This window comes from Boleophthalmus pectinirostris, unplaced genomic scaffold (genome assembly GCF_026225935.1).
Source record: "Boleophthalmus pectinirostris isolate CB_2022bp ecotype Guang Dong unplaced genomic scaffold, ASM2622593v1 HiC_scaffold_15, whole genome shotgun sequence".
Classification (NCBI taxonomy): Eukaryota; Metazoa; Chordata; class Actinopteri; order Gobiiformes; family Gobiidae; genus Boleophthalmus; species Boleophthalmus pectinirostris.
The window spans coordinates 9,397,339-9,420,530 of record NW_026571070.1 but is presented as its reverse complement, the minus strand read 5'-3'; the positions used below and the strand labels follow the sequence as shown (position 1 = coordinate 9,420,530).

At 36.5% G+C, this 23,192-nt stretch overlaps 1 protein-coding gene across 1 annotated transcript in view; it reads right to left on the bottom strand.

Moving 5' to 3' along the window:
* The window catches only part of LOC110158319 (cullin-1), a 46,558-nt gene that overhangs the window by 19,768 nt on the left and 3,598 nt on the right, over positions 1 to 23,192 (bottom strand). Inside the window, exons 2-6 of the mRNA XM_020922777.2 lie at positions 9,206 to 9,531; positions 7,570 to 7,744; positions 3,547 to 3,714; positions 1,269 to 1,319; positions 1,104 to 1,194 (exon numbers count right to left, since the gene is read on the bottom strand). Of these exons, the coding sequence (XP_020778436.1) occupies positions 1,104 to 1,194; positions 1,269 to 1,319; positions 3,547 to 3,714; positions 7,570 to 7,744; positions 9,206 to 9,345 (625 nt within the window). The 5' untranslated portion in view covers positions 9,346 to 9,531. The remainder of the gene's footprint in view (positions 1 to 1,103; positions 1,195 to 1,268; positions 1,320 to 3,546; positions 3,715 to 7,569; positions 7,745 to 9,205; positions 9,532 to 23,192) is intronic.

The window sequence follows — 23,192 nt, the reverse complement described above, 5'->3', positions numbered from 1 at the left end:
ACAGTGCGTCTTATAATCCAGAGCGCCTAATCATCTGTAAAATACTGTAAATTCAGAGCAGGGGGCATATATTCTGGGTTGATCGCAAACAGAGCTGCACTCTTTGCGGGAGGAGCAAGTGTTAAGCAAAGCCAAGTGTCTCCTGGCTCGGCCCCTCCATCCTCTGGCTCCTCATTTTATCCTGCTGCCTTCAGGGCGTCGGTTTTACACTCTGGTACGAAAGACTAACCGGTTCTCTAATTCTTCTGTGTCCTCTGCTATTAAATTGCTAAATTCTACGGGTACAGTTTTCTGAATATGGTGCACTGTAATTTGTAGATCGTCAATGAGTTCCACTTGTGGACTGTAATGGACTGACCCACTGTGTGTGTTTGTGTGTGTCAGAAGTGAGAACTGCTCTGAGATGCTGCTAATGAATTGCCCTATGGGATCAATAAAGTTTTCTGAATCTGAAACTGAATCTGAATACAGTGTCTTGAAAATAAATGATAAAAGATTGTTCAAACTGCGCATGAATCACTCCAAATACAACTTACAAGTGGATAAATGAGAAGGGAAACACCAATAACCAATAAAAGTTCTGAAACGTCAATTTTACATAATAGGTTTGTTTTAAAGCTGAACTTTTAATTTACAAAGATTAAAGAGAGGATATTGCACTTTTATGTGGTACCAATTGCAAACAGATGACATATTTAGACCCTCATGTTACATTTTATTGTTTTGAAAATGCTGCATTTGCCAAAAAACAGCATATTAACATTTTCGAAGTTAAATTTTTGTTTCTGATGCTCTTTGAGTCCTCGTTCAGAGCGCCATCACAACACAATCAGCCTGCATTTTGGGAATAAAACTACTGCACATTGTATCAGATTTGTGAAGTTGTAGCATATCGTTTTGTATCGTGTTTTTAGATTTATGGTGAATTGTCATTGGCTGTGGGCTGAACATCTAACAGAACTGCGCAGCTAACCGTAAAGACAGTTCAATATTAACAGATACACTCTAGATTCTGCTGTACTTGTATGTATTTCTCGACTGTCAGATCAGTACAGACGGATCTTATTTAACTGTGATTTTTCTTTTCCTTTATAATTTCTCACCGTAGGACTGGACGACTCCGCTGATGAGCCGCGTGTTGATAGTTTCCCCGTTTCTCTCCCGTTCGATCAACTTCAGAACTGCATTTGTTACCTGAAATGAAACATGTATTCAGTTAAAGAGTCGTTTATATTGCGGGCGGTTTGATAATAACACTCCAAACTCACCTGTTTATTAAGAGGTCGGAACAAACACTCCCTCCAAGTGACGAGTGCGAGCTGGAGACAGAAGGAAAGTGAGTGAAACAAAAACAAAGAACTGGAGCATTTAATGTGATTTTAAAGCTCTAAATGTGTCCAATTTAACATTTTATAATATACAGCTTATTCAAATTTCATGGTATGACATTAATCAGTATTATTACAGTATTTAATTTTAAAAAGTGAATATGACAGGTTTTGACAATTCCCTAATTTCTTTACTTAAATTGGTTCCATAATATCTGTTGTAAATGTAAATTATAGTTTTACACCAAACAAGATGCAATTTACGAAGAAAAGTAAAAAAATATGTTGAAAATTACATTAAGTTCACATCACAGTGGGAAGAATTCTGGCTAAACGTTTGACACAATTTAATCTAAAAATGTGAATCTTATAAAATGACCAAACTGCTGAATTTAAAAAAAAAATGTTAGTAGATATAATGATCTTAACTGTGTTTTAGTAAAATGCGAAGTGTAACCTGTCGTAGGCACTTTCAGCTGATGTTGTAGACTTTCTCCAACCCACTGAGCAATTAATTTTGTCTTTTTAATATTTTTTTTATTGTTTTAAACTATAAATATATTAATAACTTCTCCAAAAGTTAACAGCAGTCATATCTGTACAGAATACTGGGAAAAAACCTTGAATTTCTGCATTATTGTAGTCATTCTTATCACCTCTTACCACTGTGCCCATACTAAATACAGCAAATCGAACATTTTTCTGTCATAAAAATGAATTTAAATTATTACTCAAACTAATGACAGTAAAAATAAAGGGAGTTACCAGTTAAAAGTACAGTATTGACCAATTTCCCACTGACAATAACAATTTCAATCTTCCTGATTCATGGGTTTCGGTTTCCGTTATGTAACAGGAAGCTTAAACGCACGCAACAGACTTTTCCCAGACTTTCCCATCACTGTGACATCGGTCCTATTTTGAATCATTCTTAAACTTGTGGATAGGTTTAACTCTTTCCCCCTTGGACGCCGACTAGGAACAACCCATACATATATTCCTAGGGCTACCCATAGAGCATAATTGCATATATGTATGTTCTGAGTACTATATTCATTAAAAAAATAAAAAAATATATTTGTCAAAGTATTTAAACAGGTTTCACATCACCAGATACAGTATAGCCAAGTGTGCACCTGTTTTTACCTGTTGTACACCTGTGTGCACCTAATTCGTTTTTTTCCATTTAATTTATTCAACTCATTTAACTTATTTAACTCATGTAGCTTATTATAATATAATAATATCATAAGAAAACTCCTCCCTGTTAGTGGGTGTCCAGTATTTGTCATCTTGGCTACTTTCTCATGTGCAGAGCTCCGCAAAAGCGTTTCTGTGGCAATTCTGTTATACATCGCATCTTGGAAAAAAAGACTGAAATATTTCAAAGGACTAGCCTGAGCAACATCCAGATTTCGGGGCAATTTTGGTTCATAATCGAGTATAAAGTCCCGGATAGTTTGTTCGGATATCGCAGGACTCCATACAGACGCATCACCGGCATTCTCACCTTCGTAAGTTTCACTCTCTGTAATTCCGTCGCCATCGCTGTTTTTTTTTGCTGAAAACATATCCTTGAATCCTATTGGTCAGCCTAGTTTGGGTTGTATTGGCCCCCACCTATCGCAGCCTCTGTTTACATGTGAAAAACAGGGACCGTTTCTAATGGTCGTCAAATCACGTCTTTAGTGATCTAGCGGAGGTGTCAAAACACGTCATTAAGGAAACAAGGAGGGGGTTGTCAAATGTCGTCTTCATGGGGGAAAGAACTAAAAGGCCTATATTACGCCATTTTCAGATTTATGTTATAATGTTGTTTCCTCATCACAAACAAACCTGGAAATGTGTTTTGTTTCAAACACACAACTCCAGGTTTGTTTGTGATGAGGTATAAACATTAAAAACATGGTTTAAAGGTGCATTGTGTAACATTTCTGGTGGAGATGTTGTTGCTTTGTCTGGAATGTTTCATAGAGAAACAGGAGAGACAACAACTAGCAGTTAGAAATTGTTTTTTAAAGGTATTTTTGAGCTATAAAACCACCTATAATTGCATAAATGTAAGGTAGAGCCGTTTAATGTCACACTGTGGAACATTCCAGGCAGAGCAATGACATCTAGATAGAAACAAGCAGAAGAGTGCACCTTTAAAACTCACAAGAGTCCATTTTGCGCAATACAGGACCTTTAAAAGTGTAATAATTATCCTCTGAGTTACCGAGTAGATTTCGTAGATGCCCTTGCGGCCCTCGTCACACTCCCGTCGGACCCAGTGGCGGTTGAGGTAGGCGCAGATCCCGTTCAGGACTTTACTGGAGAAGCGGTAGTCCTCCCACTGCTGCGTGTAGAACTTGAGCACACACTCGTCCATCAGGTCCTCTCCGTCCTGCAACGAAAACAATACAACTCACCATTTACACTTTTGGTCATTCTCTAATTTTGACTTAATCTGGCGGGATAATACGTGCTGTAAATATTAAAGATAGTTCTAGACTGATTAAGAAGGAATTTGTGCAAGAAAAGTTGAAATTTTTTTTGAGAATTTCTATTTCAGAGAGTCACACTTTGATTACATTATGGTAGGAAGAGTTCTATCCAAAAAAATTATCAAGTATTTTTTCCTGTTACTTTAAACATTACACTATCGGTCAAAACTTTTAGAACACCCTAATTTTTCCAGTTTTTTATTGCAATTCAAGTCGTGCAAGTTCAATGAAGAGCTTGAAATGGTACAAAGGTAAATATTGAGAAGACAGAAAAACGAACAAAACACAAGTCCAAGCTCTGCCAAAACTACCTCAGGAAAAAAGAACAAGACGGTGTTTGAAAACATGGAGTGTCCAGCACAGTCTCCAGATTTAAACCCCATCGAGCTGGTTTGGGATGAACTGGACAGAAGAGTGAAAGCCAAGCAACCTACAAGTGTCACGCATTTATGGAAACTTCTGCAACAGATTTGGGAAGAACTTTCTGAAGAATATTTGATTTCTGTTGTAAAAAGAACAAGCCACGAGCCAAGTTAAAATGACTTGAATTAAGAAAGTTTTATCATGATTTGAGTAAATTTCACTTTGACAAGTAAAATCATCTGCCAGTGGAATAAGACTTTTTGTACTTAAAAAATATGAAAATGCATCTTGCTACATTAAAAAAAAAAAAGAAAAAACAACAACTTTTTTGTACTTATAATAAGAAACTAAATCGAATGTTGCTTGAATTAAGAAAAACACACTTATTCCATTGGTAAATAATTTTACTTGTCAAGTTAAATCAAGTCAAATAAAATCAAAACTTCTCAATTCAAATCACTTTAACTTACCTAGATATTGTTTTTTTTTTTCAGTGCAGCTGTTATATCTGCCAACGGTGGACACTTTCATGAATCAAAAGTTTAGAATTCGTTTTAGTCAACAGTAAACAGTAAAAACCTGGAAAAAGTGTGATGTTCTAAAACTTTTGACCGGTAGTGTATTTCAACAAAATAAAGGTGTTTTGTAAATTTTTTTATTTGGCACCATTTCCAACCAGAAAGAAAAAAATTAAACCTGAAAAAAAAAGGCCAAACTGGGGCAAAGCTTAATCAGTTAAATCAGTGAATCTGTCAAATCTTAAATAAAAAAGTAGAGTAGTCCAACCTGTCAAAAGCTCTGTAACTGGGGTGACGATGAGATGTCTGTGGACTATTTTTTAAGATTCATTAAGTTTTCAGTTCTGCCAGTGAATGCAAATGTAAATGTGTTGTTTTTTTTCTGACTCTTTAATATCGTATTATCTTAACTATTTAAAAAGTCCCATACTATGCAATTTTCAAATCTGTTATAATGTTGTTTACTCCTCAAAAATAGACCTGGAGTTGCGTTTTGTTTCATTCACACATGTTTAACGCAAATCCTGAGTTTTTTGTCAAACAGAAAACCCTCTGTTCCACCTTGTGATGTCATGTGGTGATACAGGAAGGGCTCCACTGTGTTTTTAAACTCCACACACCTTCACTAGAATCATTTGGATAATTTCAGCCCTGAAATTACGAATCTCTACTGAACAAAAGGTAAAAATGGGGCTGTTAACTTCAAAACAACAGCTTCATGACATCACAAGGTGGTACAGAGCATTTTGAGCTTTGGAGATGTAGACAGACACTTGTGTGAATGAAACAAAACACAACTCCAGGTCTGTTTTTGATGAGAACGACTTAAAGTTCACAAGAGTTAATTTTGCGTAATATAGGACATTTTGATTACATAAGCCTGGTCAAAAACTAGAAGAATCTCTCACTGTATTTTGTATCACGGTGTCAATAATTATGAACAATCCTTAAATTACAAAAAAAATAAAGCTAAAACCTTATACACTGTCACAATCTTATTCAGCACTGAAAATCTGGACGAGAACTGAACTTCGCAAAGTGCAGGTTTGGCACCACTAATAACACAGTAATCCAAGTTGAGGTTTGAGAGATTCAGTTTTTCAGCGACTACGCCCCGATGGTGGAGATATGAAACGAGATCCCGACAATGACTTGGCATAATCGAAAGGATGTAGAATTAACTGAATTATTAAAAGAAACTGCCTCAGGAGAAAAATACCGAAAGCCATTTTATTTGACTTTAATAAGACGAAATAAAAAGTGGATAAAAAACAGATTTAGAAATGTTATTAATTACATTTTTGTCATGTCAGCAGCTCTTCTGTCTGCTCCATTTCGGTTCTGTATTTTGAATTGTTGCATTTTTTTTATTATTAAATCAAATTACTACAACTATGACTAACAACCACTACTTATTTTCTACTACTTGTGTACATGTTTTGTCCCCATAGCTGTATTTTGTCTTATTAAAATCAAATAAAATCGCTTTCAATATGTATTTCCTGAACCAACACACTTTTAATAACTGTAATTTAACATAAAAATAGTCACATTTCTTCCTCCATCTTGTATTGCGATTCAAATTAAATGAATCATACATCCTTTCTGTTTTGCCAAGTCATTGTTCAGATCTTGTTTCATATTTCCTACGTATGTACGAGGGAGTCACTTTTTCCCAGACAATGAAAAAGTGAATCACTGATACCTAAAGTTATAAAAGGTACTTTGCGACTGACGTTAACGACTTTCTGTAGGCTCTGCTCTGTCTGAGTAAAGAACTGACTTGGCTGGAAGTAAAATGGGTGAGCTGATCTGTGCTGTTAAACAAATAAAACATAAATAATATTACGGTCACAAACTAGAAGCACAAACCACATTTTTCAATCACTCTCGCCTTTTTGTTGAAAATAAAATGCCTAAACAGGAACATGAACAATTTGTGTATCATTTGTTCATTGGTTTTTCAAAATAAAACAAAAAAACAACAATTTTCTTGATTATTTGTCTGATTGATAATTTTTTTGTGTTTAAGTCACGAAAATGGGAAATTATGGCCATTATCCATTTTTTTTTCATGATTCATTTAAACTGTGATGCTGGAATTTTGTGCCGCATATGGACTGAACCAGGACTGAACCAGGACTGAACCAGGACTGAACCAGGACTAAAACGGGTCTAAAAAGCGTCTAAAACGGGACTAAAACGGATCTAAAATGGGACTAAAACGGGTCGAAAACGGGACGAAAACGGGACGAAAACGGGACGAAAACGGGACGAAAACAGGAATAAAACAGGTCTAAATTAAAACATGACTCAGAGTTGGAATGGGCCCAGAGGTGAGACCAGGACTGAGACCAGTTTAGTCCTAGTTTAGTCCTGTTTCAGTCCTGTTTCAGTATGTGGTGCAAAAATCCGGCAAATGTAGTTTAGTAAAAGTAAAATGTATCCACTGTAAAATTTACGTAAATAAAGTACAGAAAACGTGAAAACTGTACTTACACTTTGTTAAAAAACTCATACAAATAAGGTAAAAACACTATGAGCAGTATTTTGTTCAAATTACAGATCTCAAACTAATTTATTTTGGACCATTTTCAATTTTGGCTCCGTGTATTGTCTCAAAAAAAAAAAAAAAAAACTTGGCAGGTTTGAAAATGAATATTGTTAAAATGCCGGTCTGTGTTGTAAAACAGTGAGTTCTTGGGTCTTGTCACTAATAAAAAAGATCAGCTTCAACATTTGTGAATTTACCTTTGGGATATTACACTCCAAAGGACAATATAATCAATAAAAAAACTAAACTTTTGCCCCCCAACTCGGAGTATGATCACATTCTTGAATCTGAACCCCACCGACACACTGTGAGCGCTGTACCTTGAGCAGACTGGTCAGGTAGTTCTTGAGAAACTCCTTGAGCCTCTTGTACAGCTCCAGACCGACGAACTGCGCCCCCCCTGGAGTGGAGGACTTTTTGGAGGGTTTGGTGGGGGGCACAGAGCCGCGGCCCTGGCTCGACTGGTGCACACTGGTGCAGTAGTTATATACATGTCTGAGAGGGAGGAGAGGTCAAGGAGGAAACACACAGAGAGAGAAATACTAATCACAAACTAAAGGATCTATAAACTTTTGTACAGACATGTTGGGAGGTGTTTAATTATGTAAATCAACCTTTTCAAAACCCAAGAAGAGAGAAGCTTTGCCAGGAAGGTTCCACAGTTTGACATTTATGTTATTTTGCATTTATTAAATTACAAGTGTTTTTATTGCCTGTATTCATACTGTGGTGAGGGCCACCTCTCCACAGACCTGACCTGGTGGCTTCACCTTCTCAACAATCCATGCGAAGAAATCACATCTCCATGGAGACAAGAAAGTGACTGGCCCTCCACTAAAAAAGTTACAGAGTGCACCTTTTTAAATGAGAACCACACCTTGAGAGTGATTCATATTTACAAAAGCTCCAGTGTTCATCACTTCATCAGTGTTAGTAGTAGTTTCGACATAATCATCAGGGGTTGAGCAGTCAGGTCCACTGACTCACAGGCTGGAGGTGTGATTCCAGTTCCCACAGCTGGTCATGGTAAATTGTAAATGGTCACATTTTTATTATACAAAGCTTTTCTACCTTCAAAGCACTTTATGACAAGGAACCACTCACCAATTCACACACACATTCATACTCCAGTGTACGCAGACTCTGGGGGCGAGGTGGGTTAAGTGTTTTGCCCAAGGACACAATGACAGTATTCATCTGTGGGAGCTAGAATCACAAAACCTACCTGTGGGTCAGTGGATCTGACCGCTCAACCAATGATGTTTTATATCGAGAGCAGGATTTGAACTGCTAACCTTCGGATCAGTGTCGCTCTTAATGACTGAGCTACTGCCGCGCTGGTGAATACCGTTGTTGTGTCCTCGGGCAAGGCGCCTCAGTGTCTGCATACATTGGTGTGTGTATGAATGCATGTGTGAATGCATGAGTGGTTCCTTCATTTACTATTTACCATCTAGTCCAGACATGTCAGAACTCAGGCCCGGGGGCCAAATTTGGCCCGCGATATAATTATATTTGGCCTGCGAAATCATGTCAAATATGTATTAGAGCTGCCCACCGGCTACAGATTACATTATTAAAAATTATTTATGCATTATTTAACATTTTGTCATTATTTAATATTTTGCTTGTTCTGGATTCAGTGTTGAAGCAAAACTAATACTAAACATTTATTTAATAAGAAAAGGTTTAACATTACATATCTCTAAAGAAGAGAAAACATGCAGATGATTTTTCAATAATTTTACCCCTCTGTGAATTTGAGTTTGACACTTCTGGTCTCGTCAGTTCAAGATGTTTTGGCCATGATCAAGACAGAAAACCGGGCTTGTTTATTCAAATAATTAAATACTTGTGATTTACCAAACCTCTTGAAAATAAATCCAAAAGGTCCCAATGACATCCTTTATGCCCTGATAGTTTCCCCTCCGGTTTAAATCGCACAGTGAAGGATACGTGTAGAGCTCCATGTAGCGTGACTTGGCCATGCTCTGCCTGGTGTAGACCTGCTGTATCCCGGCTCGGAGGTCGTCCCATATCTGGTCCAGCCCGATGGGTTTGAGTCCGTGTGGGTTCTGGGTTCGGCTGGACGACATGGTGGTCCCTCCCGTCTGCTCCTCCTTTGGCTGATTCTCCTCCGCTCCGGTCTCTGCTCCGTGTCTCTGCCTCTCGCTGAAGGCCTCACTGTGCCATGGGGTCAAAGGGCGGCGTCAGGTCCCACTGCTAACACCAGAGGGCGCTGTGTGACACGCCTCCACCTGCGACGCGCTCTACCAGACAACCTGAAGAGAAAGAGAGAAGAAAAACATTAGACCTCAAGATCGTCGATAGTTGTTCTCAAACCACCTTAAAAATATTTGGCTTTCTGACTCTGACACGGCTATAAAAATGCCTAAACCACAATCATAACGCAAGAACATGGGAAAAAATGTATGTTTTTTAAGATTAATTTCATGAACGTGAAAAGTACTGGCTTTAAATCTGTGCCATTTAACACAAACAGTTATATAACAAGCCATTTCCTTCCTCCACCGTCTGAATTCTGCTCCAAACCACATATTATTTTTACTGACAGGACGAGCTGTAGAGAAAGATAAAAAAAAACCTCAACCACATCACTGACGATTATCTAAAGATATAAATAATGACGATTAACCCAAATGAGGACAAAAACATGAATACACAAGACGGATTTTAAATCAGTCAACATTTCAAAACATTTCCATGACTTTTTCATGACCTGAAGTGAATGTTCCACGACTTTACGGCACTTGCATGTGTAGAATTGATTAGACTTTTTTTTATGAATTGTTAACCTTTTCCATTCACCTTTTGGTTTGGTATTATAGTTTTTTTAACATTCAAAATATTGTCAGTGCATTTATTGTCGTCTCTTTTAAACAAAAAGCGCAGACGTTCAGAAATTATCACAATAGCCTACTGAGAACTTGACAGAACGAGGCGCTAAAATTCCACAACTTTTCCAAAACGTTCATTGAATTTACAAAATCCCATGACTTTTTCAGGGCTGGAAAATGACATTTTCAACTTCCATGACTTTCCCAGGATTTCCATGACCATGGTAACACTGTATAAAGCTCAATTTTTGTTGCTTTGACCATTAAAAAAACTGTAAAAAGTTATTGCGCGTTTCATTTTCAAGCGGTGAGAGTGACTAATTTTATTTTAGCAGCACAAATCAGCTCACCTGTTGTCGCTCCTGCTAAATCAGCTCTTTCTAGTCAAACTGTGTTTAAAAAAAAAAAATAAAAAGCTCAGATTAAAGTCTAACTTGAGTAACAGAGCTTCAGACAGAACAGTGCCCACAGCTGCAAAGTCTCAATTATGGACATGCATGCTTATTTTTCTGGATTCCCTGTCAGAGTATCCCCCAGGTTTGACAAATTTTAAACTTTAAGACCTTTTTAAGACCGAAAAAGACCAGATCCAATTCTAATAATGACCAACCATGTACCAGTACTATATCTGGAAGCTAAGAGCCATGATCCATCCAACGTCTTCGTCCACTGTACTGATTGTTTACTCATTGCTGCCGGCGCCAGAAACTAAAGTATTGTTTGCGCATATGTCCAATTAGACATTCATTCACGATACGAGATTCCACGTTGTTTTTTTTTTTACTCCCTCCATTTAACATCGCACTGCAGCCCAGTTGAGTATACAAAAAATAGGCTAAAGAAATTTAAGACCTTTGTGAAAAAAATAAGACTTGGACAACATAATTTAAGAATTTTTAATTCAGGAACATGAAATTTAAGACCTTTTTAAGACTTTTAAGACCTCACGGCTGCCCTGCCTGTGAAGAAACGCTGAATGAAACCACAATCTGATTTTTATCCCCAGCCCAGCCCGACCCAACAGACGCAGTAATAGTACGCAGCGTGTTAGCCGGATGTCAGTAGTAACACTGGTGATTTAAACGGGGTTTATGGAGCGACACCTGGTTCTGCTCCTCAGACTCTGCACGTCACGTCTTTAATGAGGGATTAGTCCAGTTCACAGCCGCCTCACCTCCAACGCAAACTCACACACAGTTTACCAGCGCTGGATGAAGTGCTCAAGTTTGTTACTCGAGTAAAAGTGCAAGACCAAAAAGGTTACTCAAGTCAAAAAGTATCACATGATAAAAACAAACATCTACTGAAGAAAAACTACTGAAATGTCAGCTTAAAAATGTACTTTAAGAGTAAAAAGTAAGTATTTTGCAGAGATTTTTTGCACAATTAAAGCATCAAATATAGCGATTTTGATCCAAAATGTAACAGATTTTAAGTTATTCAACAGATTTCTTAAATTTTCTAGCCGTTTGTGTGTATTTGTGTACTTGGTTTACTCAAATTCGGGATGTTAACTCAAATTAAATGTAGTAAAAATAAGTCTCAGTTTTTTCAGGAAGTCTTAAACAATAAAAATAAACTTACTTTTCCATCTAAATTTTAAATATAAAGTAGAACAGAGCAGAAAGTACAGATACACGCTCTCAAATGTAGAGCAAAAGTAGTAAAAGTAAAGTAAGTTGTGACATTAACTCAAATTAAATGTAGTAAAAATACATCTCAGCCTTTCCAACAAGTCTCAAACAATAAAATAAACTTACTTTTCCATCTAAATCTAAAATATAGTTGAGTAGAAAGTACAGATACGCATTCTCAAATGTAGAAGTAAAAGTAAAAAGTATCCACTGTAAAATGTACGTAAATAAAGAACAAAAAACCTAAAAACTGTACTTACACTTTGTAAAAAAACACATTACAAACAAGATAAAACACTATATGAGCAGTATTTTGTTCAAATTATAGATCTCAAACTAATTTATCATAGACCATTTTGGATTTTGGCTCCCCGCATTGTCTCAAAAAAAGAAGAACTTGGCAGGTTTAGTTAAAGATTCAGATATTTTGAGCAGATTTTGGGCAGTGCTTCTTTGGCGGTGGTTAAATTTAGCAGATCTGCCCACACAAACAGCTCCTGCAGGGCGCTCGAGACCGTTTAGCCAACATTATTAGATAAGAATAAATTAAACGGTGGCTCGCTTAAATAGACCGAGCTGTCGTTTTTAGCGTCGCTTGTGCTGACATTTTGGCAATTTTCTGATGGACTGCAAAAAACAATAATACACTGATTGTTAAAAATAAGAAAACAGAGGGAAAAAATAAAAAGAAAATTTGAGTTATTGATACTTCGCTGTGACATCACGCTGGGGGATGTAATGATATCCAAATCTCTCGGTACTATATTATCACGACATACATCTCACGGTACGATATTTATTATGATATTTTGAAGAGGCTGATATAATTGAAGATGGGACACTTTTTTGCTTTTAAAATACCTGTGAATTATTTCCGTCATAATCCCAAGAATTCAAGTAAAAAACATATTTCTTTGTGTTTTCTGCACTGAAATGAATCATGGGATATGTAGTTTCTGGTGTTTATAAGCTGTTGCTACTGTAAAACGATGCATTTAAGCAAAGAAACTTGTAATTTGATATATTGTGACAGTCCACAATGTTGTGAGACTTTTCATGATAGGCTATCACGATATTTCGGTTATTGTTAGATCCCTCTGTTCTACGTGTATGTCTATTGGCAGAATGTTTATTTGTTAAAGTAATGACATAAGAGCAAACATTAGCAAACACTAGGGGTGTAACGATATCCAAGTCTCATGGTACGATATTTATTGCGATATTATGGGAAAGCTCACGATAAGGTGGGGAGGCTCACGATTAGGGATGTAACAATATCCAAATCTCTCGGTACGATATTTTCACGATACACATCTTAAAGTACGATATTTATTGCGATATTTTGTGGAGGCTGTGAAAAAAACTGTTAATATACTACTTAATAATACTTAATATACTACAAGACTTAAACAAACTAAGACTTAAAAGTGCTTAGAACTGTTATTTCTTCTTGTAGTCTGCACTGAAATGGAGCAAAGGATCATGGTCTATGTAGTTCCCATCACTCTTAATTTAAGCAAAGAGACTTGTAATTTGATATATTGTGATGGTCCACGATATTATTGTGAGAATTTTGACGATACGGTATCACGATATTTCGGTTATTGTTACATCCCTAACAAACACTGTCAAAAAGCTGTACAAATTTCTTTAAGAAATCAAGAAAAAATACAAAATTGATAAAAAACAGCTAATTCTCAGGAGTTTGATCAATACGAGTGCTCATGGTGCTGTTCAGGTGTTTCATTATCAGCAAAAAACGGTGAGTGTGACTAATTTTATGTGTGAGACTCACCTGTTGTAGCTCCTGCTAAATCAGCTCTTTCTAGTCAAATTGTGTTAAAAAAAAAGCTCAGATTAAAGTCTAACTTGAGTAAAAAAAAGCGTCAGACAGAGCAGTGCCCACAGTTAACTTCAAGTCTCAATTATTGACAAGTATGCTTATTTTTCTGGATTTGCTCATGTGCATATTTGGGGCAGATGCTGTGACAGACCCCTGAGGCACAAGGAGAACCCACAAAAGTCCCAGAGTGTTTCGCAGTTTGTAAATCGTGCCTATACCTGCGTCCTGTAGCACTGAAATTACTCGAGGTGCTTCTACCTGCTGTTGCCATGGCGATGGGGGCAGACGGAGCCGGAGCTCGGATCGGATGTCAGAGTTCCGTGGTCGGCTTTTCGACAGTTTACAGGAATACGGTTGGTCATTTAATCGCTACTTTGTCCCGTCAGGTTTGACTTTTTCTATAAATATGGTCACATTTTTATATACACATTGCTTTTCCACCTTCTCAGCATTCAAAACACTTTACATCAAGGTTTATACAATCATACGAGGGATGTAACAATAACCGAAATATCATGATATCGTACTGTCAAAAGTCTGACAATAATATCGTGGACCATCACAATATTTATCGAATTACAAGTCTCTTTGCTTAAATTAATAGTAATACAGATTTTTATGTTTTTATTATTCAGTAAAGCACTTTGAATGATTTGTGTACGAATTGTGCTGTACAAATAAACTTACCTTTCCTCGCCATGATGCAGCAATAGTTAAAAAACACACAGAACTACATAGATCATGATCCTTCGGTGTTGACAAAAAGAAATAACTTATTATTAAGCACTTTAAAATGTTAAAACTTCAAATTATAAAAACAGACTCAAAGGCTTTTCCAAGGTTTTTAAAAGGAAAAAGTAGCGTATTCACAATTTTGTATGATCCACAAAATACTACAATAAATATCAAACCCTGAGATGCATATCATGAAAAAATCCGTGTATCATTCATTCATTTCGTTTTTCTAAATAAAACCAAAAATAAGGAAATGACATAAACAACTATTTTCTTCATTATTTGTCTCCAAAACCAAAATTAAAAAACGGATAACGATTCATTTTTTCAGTGTGAAGTTTTGATTTTGTGTTTTAAATGAATAATGAAAAAAAACAACAACGATGTGACAAACTGCGATGCCGGACTAAAACAGGACTAAAACAGGACTAAAACAGGACTAAAACAGGACAAAAACAGGACTAAAACAGGACTAAAAACAGGACTAAAACAGGACTAAAACAGGACTAAAACGTTTTCAGTCCCCGGCCTCAGTCCCCGGCCTCAGTCCCCGGCCTCAGTCCCCGGCCTCAGTCCCCGGCCTCAGTCCCCGGCCTCAGTCCCCGGCCTCAGTCCCCGGCCTCAGTCCCCCATCACAGTTTAAGTCACGGAAACGGGAAATGGCTGTCATCTGTTTTTTCCATTATTTATGTAAATACAAAATCAAAAACTTAAAAACAAATCGTTATCTGTTTTTTCATTTTGGTTTTGAAGACAAATAATGAAGAAAATTGTTGTTTTTTCATTTTCTTACTTTTGGTTTTATATTGAAAAATTAATGAACGAATGATACACGGATTTGAAAAGATAAAGATAAAATTACATCCCTAATTCATACACCAGTGTACACAGACACTGGAGGCAGGAGGAGTTAAGTGTCTTGCCCAAGAACACGACAATATTCATCATCTGTGAGAGCTGGAATCGAACTAACAAAGTCTAGATCGGGGGAGACCAGGAAGTAGTGATGCAAGATTAATCGCAATGAAATAAAAATTGGAATTTGAATGTCTGAAATGTTTTAAGTATCGTAATTTCCTCTTTTCCAAACAACAAAATATCAACAAAATGTCTTATTCTGTGTAAAAACTGCTAACAGTGTAGTTTCGATCTGTTCTGAAACGTGACTCTTGTGTTCGTTTGTCAGCTCAGATTTCACTCGGTCAGTTCTTCTGCGTGCGTTTAAATATAAATGTAAACTTTGAAAAGAAAATCTGATTGTTACAGGTCTTATATTACACAAAATTGACTCTGACGCTTTCAACCATGTTATAATGTTGTTACTTCCTCAAAAACATACGCAGAGTTGTGTTTTGTTTCATTCACACATTGACACGTTTGAGTAATTCTTTATTATTAGTCTGTCTGCATTCCCAAAACTCAAAATGCTTTAAATATAGATAGTTTTCAGCTTCCTTTTTACATTTTGTTTAGTAAGGTTTGGCAATTCCAGGGCTGAAATGATCCAAATGTTTCCAGTGAAGGTGTATGGAGTTTAAAAACACAGTGGAGCACGTCCTGAACCCTCCAAAATATGCAGGGTTTGTGAGTTAAACATGTGTGAATGAAACAAAACACAACTCCAGGTCTGTTTTTTGAGGAGAAAGCATTTTAACATAGATCAGAAGATAAAAGTAAAACGGACATTTAAAAATAAACCGCAAATCAAACCACACACACAAAAAAAAAAGACATATACTGTAGTTCCCAAATTGTCGAACTCTACCAGGAAGAGGCAGTGATTTTCTGAAGCGTGTTGTGAAAGAGGAAACCCAAGCGTTCGCACGTAAACATCGGCACGTTTCAGCAGATTTCAGGGGTGAGGTTCAAAGGTTATGACACGGTTTTCGAAGAAGATGCTATTTTTAGTGGGAGAGCAGTAAACAGACTAACAAGCATCTGCCATCAACAAGACGTCAAAACAAAACACAAACTCTAGTCATAATATTTTCAGTACAAACTAGATTCATTTCCCTGATAATTATCCACATATTTATCATTTAGTTACCAACACAAGCTTTGCAAACGTAGCTACTTATATAAATAATTAAAGGCCCTGTAATTTCCATCTGCATCTAATTACAAAGAGTTTTAATGTCTAATAATCAGGAAGAACACTGTTAGCATGTTAGTTGTTAGTTTTACTCTGACTGCCAAACTCCGCTCTGGCCTCTGAAAGAAGAAAAAAAGTGCTGAATAATTATGATGCTCTGAATGAGTAAGATAAGTGAGGAATACATTTGAATGTATTTTTGAGCAATAAAGAAACGTTTAATGCCAAAGTGTGGAACTTTTCTGGCAACCCTAAACCGGGCACAGTGAAAACATACAGCAGGATAACCTCAACCAGAAAAGTTATGCAGTGCACCTTTAACTGTAATAAGATGTTATGGATGGAAAACTCTGAATTCCTGTTAGACAAAGGACGTTTAAAGACCGTACAAAAAAACCCACTACTGCTACTACTACAACTACAACTACTACTACTACAACAACAACTATTACGACTATTACAACTACAACAACAACTATTACGACTATTACAACTACAACAACAATTACAACAACAACTATTACAACAACTATTACAACAATTACTACAACTAATACAACTACAACAAGTATTACAACAACGATTACAACAACTACTACTACGACGACTACTACAGCAACTATTACAACTACTACTACTATTACTAGAACAACTACTACAACTACTACTATTACTACAATTACTACTACAACTATTACAACAACAACTACTACTACTACTACTGACGACTACAACAACTACTACTACAAGTATTGCTACGACTATTACAACTACTGCTATGACTACTACTACAACTATTACAACTACAGCAACTACGACTACTACTAAAACAACTATTACAACAACTTGGACTACTACAACAACAACTATTACAACTATTACAACAACTACGACTACTACTACTACTACAACAACAACTATTACAACTACTACAACAACTATGACTACTACTACAACAACAACTATTACAATTACAACTACAACAACTGTTACAACAACTGTTACAACTACTAGAACTACTACAACAACAACTACAACAAATACTACAACTATATAACAACTACTGCTACAACAACTACATCTAATTCAACAACTATAACAACTACAACAACAAAGTAGAAAAGTATAATATTAAAAGGGAAATGTTACGTAAAATTGTACAGTCCCTGTAGTTTATCTGACCACAAAACATTAATTGTTCATGTATAAATTAAACCAACACCATAAATAAAGTAAACAGTGAACAGAGGAAGTTTAAGTATTTGTATTGTTCTCTCGGGCGCTTTTGGCGACTGATAATAATATCCACACGCATCCATTTCCGCGCACGGTTTGCAGCATTTGTCAGATGGCAACGCTTTAAAGCCACAGTATGTCACTTTTTCGCCAAAGGACAGACTCAAATAAAAGCTGTTATTATCCATTTTGGTTATTTTTATTGCACGTTGTTACAGTACATACAGGCATTTCTCCATGGAGATATTATTGCTTTGTCAGGAATGTTTCACAGTATGGCATTTTCTATCTTCATGGAGACGAATCAGACCAAGTTACAGGTCTGATCTGCGGAGAGGTGGCCCCGCTCACAGTCAGAATGTTGTATTTCTAGGTATTTTTGAGCCATAAAACCACCTGTAATTGAATAACTGTAAATTAAAGCTGTTTAAAGTCATACTACGGAACATTCCAGACAGAGCAATGACATATCCATTCATAAAAACAAGCAAGTGACGGCCCTTCTTCCAGAAAAGTTACACAATGCACCTTTAAAGTACAGTTTTAGTATAGTTAAAGCACAGTTCTAATCCATCCACTTTTCTACCTCTATAGAAAGTTCCACACTGTAGCTTTAAATCTTGCTGATTCTGGCAAAATGAGCAGAGAGAAAGTTTGGGTTTTGTCGTCGTGGGAAAAGATCTGAGCAGGTTTAATCTCATTACGGCTCAGACGCTACAACCTCATTCCCCACATTCACACGGAGCGCACTGAACTGTTGACTCCGCACGTGGCGACAAAAGCCTCTTTAAAGGTTCACTGTGTAACTTTTCGGGTAGAGGGTCCACCACCTGCTTGGTTTTCATGGAAATGTTATTGCCTTGTCCAGAATGTCCCATGGTATAGCACTGAATTCATCTATTTCCACAGAGACGAGCCTGCGACGCGTCCAGGCCAAGTCACAGGTCAGATCTGCGGAGAGGCGAGCTCAATCAAAGTATGAGTAAATGTTTTTCGTAGTATTTTTGAGCAGTAAAACACACGCTTAATCGAATAAATGCAACATACGTAGATGAGTTTATTGTCATATCGCGAAAGTTCTCAGGCAAAGCAATAATATCGCCATGGAAACGCGCTTGTGGTGGACCCCCCTACCAGAAAAGTTACACAGTGCAGCTTTCCGATTCGGAGAAAAATATTTTAATTCACTATATTCAATCGACAACATTCATACAGTGGAATACAATTATGAGGAGTAAAAATTATATTAAAAAAGCAATGTACGTGTGGTTTGGGCAACAGTATAATCTCCAAAAAAGTCAAATAGGCGTGATAGACAGGTGAATTAGCCAATCAAGAGCAAGCATGGTCTCCAGTGTTTCCCAATAATAAGAGACTACGAAGCCCCTCCATGTCTAAAAATAATTTGCAAAGAAGGTTAAAAACTTTGTGTCTGCAGAATGGATCTATATTAAAACTGGATAAGACACTCGCCCTCTGTCCCGGCTCGAGACTAGTGGCCGCTCCAGGTACTGCAAAAATTCTCCCTTAGAGCGAAATGCATTTTTTGCTGACGGGGCATCGACAGTTTTCACAAAGGTCTGACTTTGTAGGATTTTTCTCTATTTTCACAACATAAACTTTTAAGTCCTCAAAGCGCCTAAAAGTTAGATTTGTAAGACTCAGCCTAAAACCGCTCTGAGCCCGATCTAGCAGCCGTATTGAGGAAGTAAATGCGGAAGAGAAATTGATTTTGGGGCCCATGTGCCAATGAGCAGAGGCCATTTAAAACAATACGACTTCATCTTGGTTTCACCTTCCAGATTTTAATTATAGTTCTGTGGTCTGTCGTAGTGTCTTAAAAATATGGACCTAACTGTATTTTATCTGTGTTTAGTATTTATTTATTTTTTATGCCAGCAAAGCCCAAAAGTCATGTGTATTCTCTATAAACTCTATTGAAAAATTTAAAAATGCTTGTGCTACAGTCGTCTCAATAGTCTAAATTTGTTGGAATCAAAACAAATACGGCTGCTTACAAGAGAAAAATAAAAAAAATAAATAAAAAGGAACTGAAAAATTTTGCAAATTGATGCAGAATCAATGCGTAAAATCAATATCCGGTTTGATTTTCGTATTGTGACAACAGCATTAACTAAAGAAGTCTATTTCCATCTGGAGAGGGAAGTGCTGATGATAAAACACTACAATTTTGGCCAATTTGTTTACATAATGTTTATTAATGTACACTGTCTTCCTGAAAACTAAAAACAAATACATTAAAGGCACATTGTGTAACATTTCTGCGTTTAACTTTTCTATCTCCATGGAGAAGAGAATGCCACCAGGTCAAGTTATGGGTCAGATCTGTGAAGAGGGAAACCCATAATCGGAGCTGCTCGATTATGGAAAAAATCATTATTGCAATTATTTTGGTCAATGCTGAAATCACAAATGTTCAAATTGATTATTTTTTTAGTTACATGATCCGTTTATTCAGCATTTCTCTCTTATAAAAACACTTTGTTCTTGATAATTTACCCAAAACTTTCAAATTAAAAATAAATATAGGCTACAAATATGAACCTTAGAGCAGTTTTGCGATGTATAAGACAAAATACAAAAAATCTACAAGAAAATCTACGTTGAACATGAAATAAGGCATAGAAAAACATAAATGTAGCTGTTCTACTGTCTCTACATTTTAAAAAAAATCTAATAAATATACTTGTATCAAAAATATCCCAAAAATAAACTTTGTTAAGCTTTAAATCGTTCCAACTCAATTCTATGAGTTTGGAAATCGTTTGACACACAAATCGAAATTGCGATCAAAATTCGATTAATTGCACAGCCTTACATCTAATTGAATAAATATTTGATAGATACGTTTAATGCCATAGTGTGGAACATTCACAGTAAAAACATGCAGTAGTGTAACCTTGAGGGACGGGACGAGACAATTTCCACAAGATGAGACACAATTTTAGTTGATTTCATATTTTTGTTTCCTCTCTAGTGCTGCTTTTCAGAACTGTAAGAGATGCAACCCTTTTTAATCTAATCCAAATCTAAACACGTGGAAAAAATCTCACAAGATCATTTTTTCTCATATCTTGTGTCCCTTTTCACCTCAAACAGAAAAGCTGCGGCGTGCACCTTTAACTGTAATAAGTTGTTATGGATGGATTAACCTGGATTCTTGTTTTGTTAGATAAAAGGAAATTCAATTGACCTAATAACCCAAAAAGATTAGAACTCCAACTACGCCTGCAAACCAGAGCGACCAGAGCGCAGTGGGATCAAGGTTAAAACGAGGGAGGAAATTACGATAGGCTCACGTTATGATAGACTCACATGACACACTGGACCGGGTTTAAGTTCCTGTTGTAGTAAAGAGTTAAATATAAACCAGTGTTGTTCTGATACCATTTTTTGGGGATCCGATCCGAGCCTTAGATACCGATACCAGTCCGATACTACACATGTGTGAAATAGACCAAGGCTGCACTAGAGCAATAAATAAATCTACTAAAAGACTATTTCTGTAACGAATAAATCTATGTCCTTTCAATCATCACATCATTGTTGCACTGTCTTGAACTCTTGAATATAACTGAGATTTTACATTTTATTACTTAATTTTCTATTTTATTTTGACTTGTACCTTTACATTTATATATTTTTGCAATATTTGACACCAGTCTCTTGCTCTTTTTTTACTAATTATTCAGAATTTATTATTACCATTTTTATTTTTTACTCTTTATTTGTGATGCGTGAGCGACTGTGTCCAAATAATTTCGCTTGTGGATCAATAAAGTTGGTCAAAGTCTAAACTCTAGAAAGAAAATCTAGAAGAATAAATTAGATTTTGAGAGTCAAATATGTAATGATCTGGATAAGCGTTTTTACTTTTCAAATTCGTTACTTTCTACCGTGGTGCGTGGATGAAACCAACAGTGAGATCTGTAAAAAAAGTAAATAAAGTTATTCCACTGTTGTTGCCGCTGTTGTCGGGCTGCGCAGTTTTTTTTTTCTTTTATTAAGTTCAGCGTCCACACTAAAGTCTAAATGAGGCATCAAAGAGGTAAAACAAATGTCTTTTCTGTTATTATGAGCATGTTTTCAGAGTCTGTAGAGTCTCCACAATTTATTTAACCTGCTCTCCCGTCTACAAGCCCTCACTGTGGAAAATAGAAAACATAGAAAATAGAAAACTAAAAGAAAACAGAGTGGTATCAGATTGGTGATTTGATCTTACAAAGTACCCAAAAATTTACGCTATTGGAGCTTTCGCCAAAACCGGTATCAGTTTTGGAACAACCCTAATTGAAACCAAAGTTATTCTACTGTAGACAATTAAGGCTGTAGTCCTGTAATCGATTAATCGGTTGATTTTAGTTGATAAAAATGTGTCTTGGTCGACTAATCGCTTTATTTAGATTATAAGGATTTATGCATCAGTTGGACAACAGCAGAAAGGAGACGTTAGTGAGTGAGTGAGGTATTTTTTGACATTTATTTGTAAAACGGCAGATTAAATTCACACGTTTAATCTGTCTTTATGTAAATAGATTGTTTCCTAGTGCTTTTTTGTGCATAAATAGTTGTTTTTGTACAAACTCCCCCTGCAAGTGAAGTGTCCTGAGTGCAATTCGGGTCAGACATATAGAGATACGTAATAGTTTTGAGAGATTTTTTTTTGTCACGCCCCCCCTTTTTTTTTTATCAGACTAATCGATCTGCAGGACGTGTCTTTAGTCAATCAAGAATTTCTTTAGTCTTCTTCAGCCCTGCAGTCGATCCCATTTAGTAAAAATATTAAGATAAATGGTAAGATACTTGCCATTAGAGCTGCAAGATCCATTATATTTGAATGGTCACAGTAAAGTCTAGAATTATTTAGACAACACTCCTACAGACTTGATCTCGCCGCCCGACTTTTCCCACATTTATTCGCGCACCTGAAGGGGGTCAGACGAGGTAATGGAGAAGAGTAATGCGAGGCAATAACGTCCTGTGGCCTCGAACGCATCACCAGCTTCGCCCTGTCCCAGAAAAGTGCATTTGTAAAAGTCAAGCCTGAGGGGGCCTAAAGTAACTATATCCAGTGCTTTGTTATTAGTCGGCTCGCAGGCATGGGGTGTTCTATTTAACTTTAGCATAACAAGAGAGATGTAATGGTTTGATTTAGACAACAAAAGGGGTTTAAAATGGGCATTTCTTCAGGTTTCCAGCACTCAGAATTGGGAAAAGAATTGTGGTTGTCACGATTGTAAAACTGGACGTTGATACAAAAGATGAGACTCAATACTGATTCTGATACCACAATCATAATAAAAACTCTTTATTTGGACAACTGAATGTGATTTTTCAAGATTAAATCATAGTACTTTCTTTTATATTACCATGTGGTCTTATATCTGTGTAATTCATGGGCGTATAATAGTCTTCGTGCGCTTATACTTGTTCGGAAACAGCTCAAGATCATTCTAAAGTTATTCAGGAAAGCATCATTTCTGTCCTGTGAGTGTGGCTTTTTCCAGTATCAATACTTTCTCAA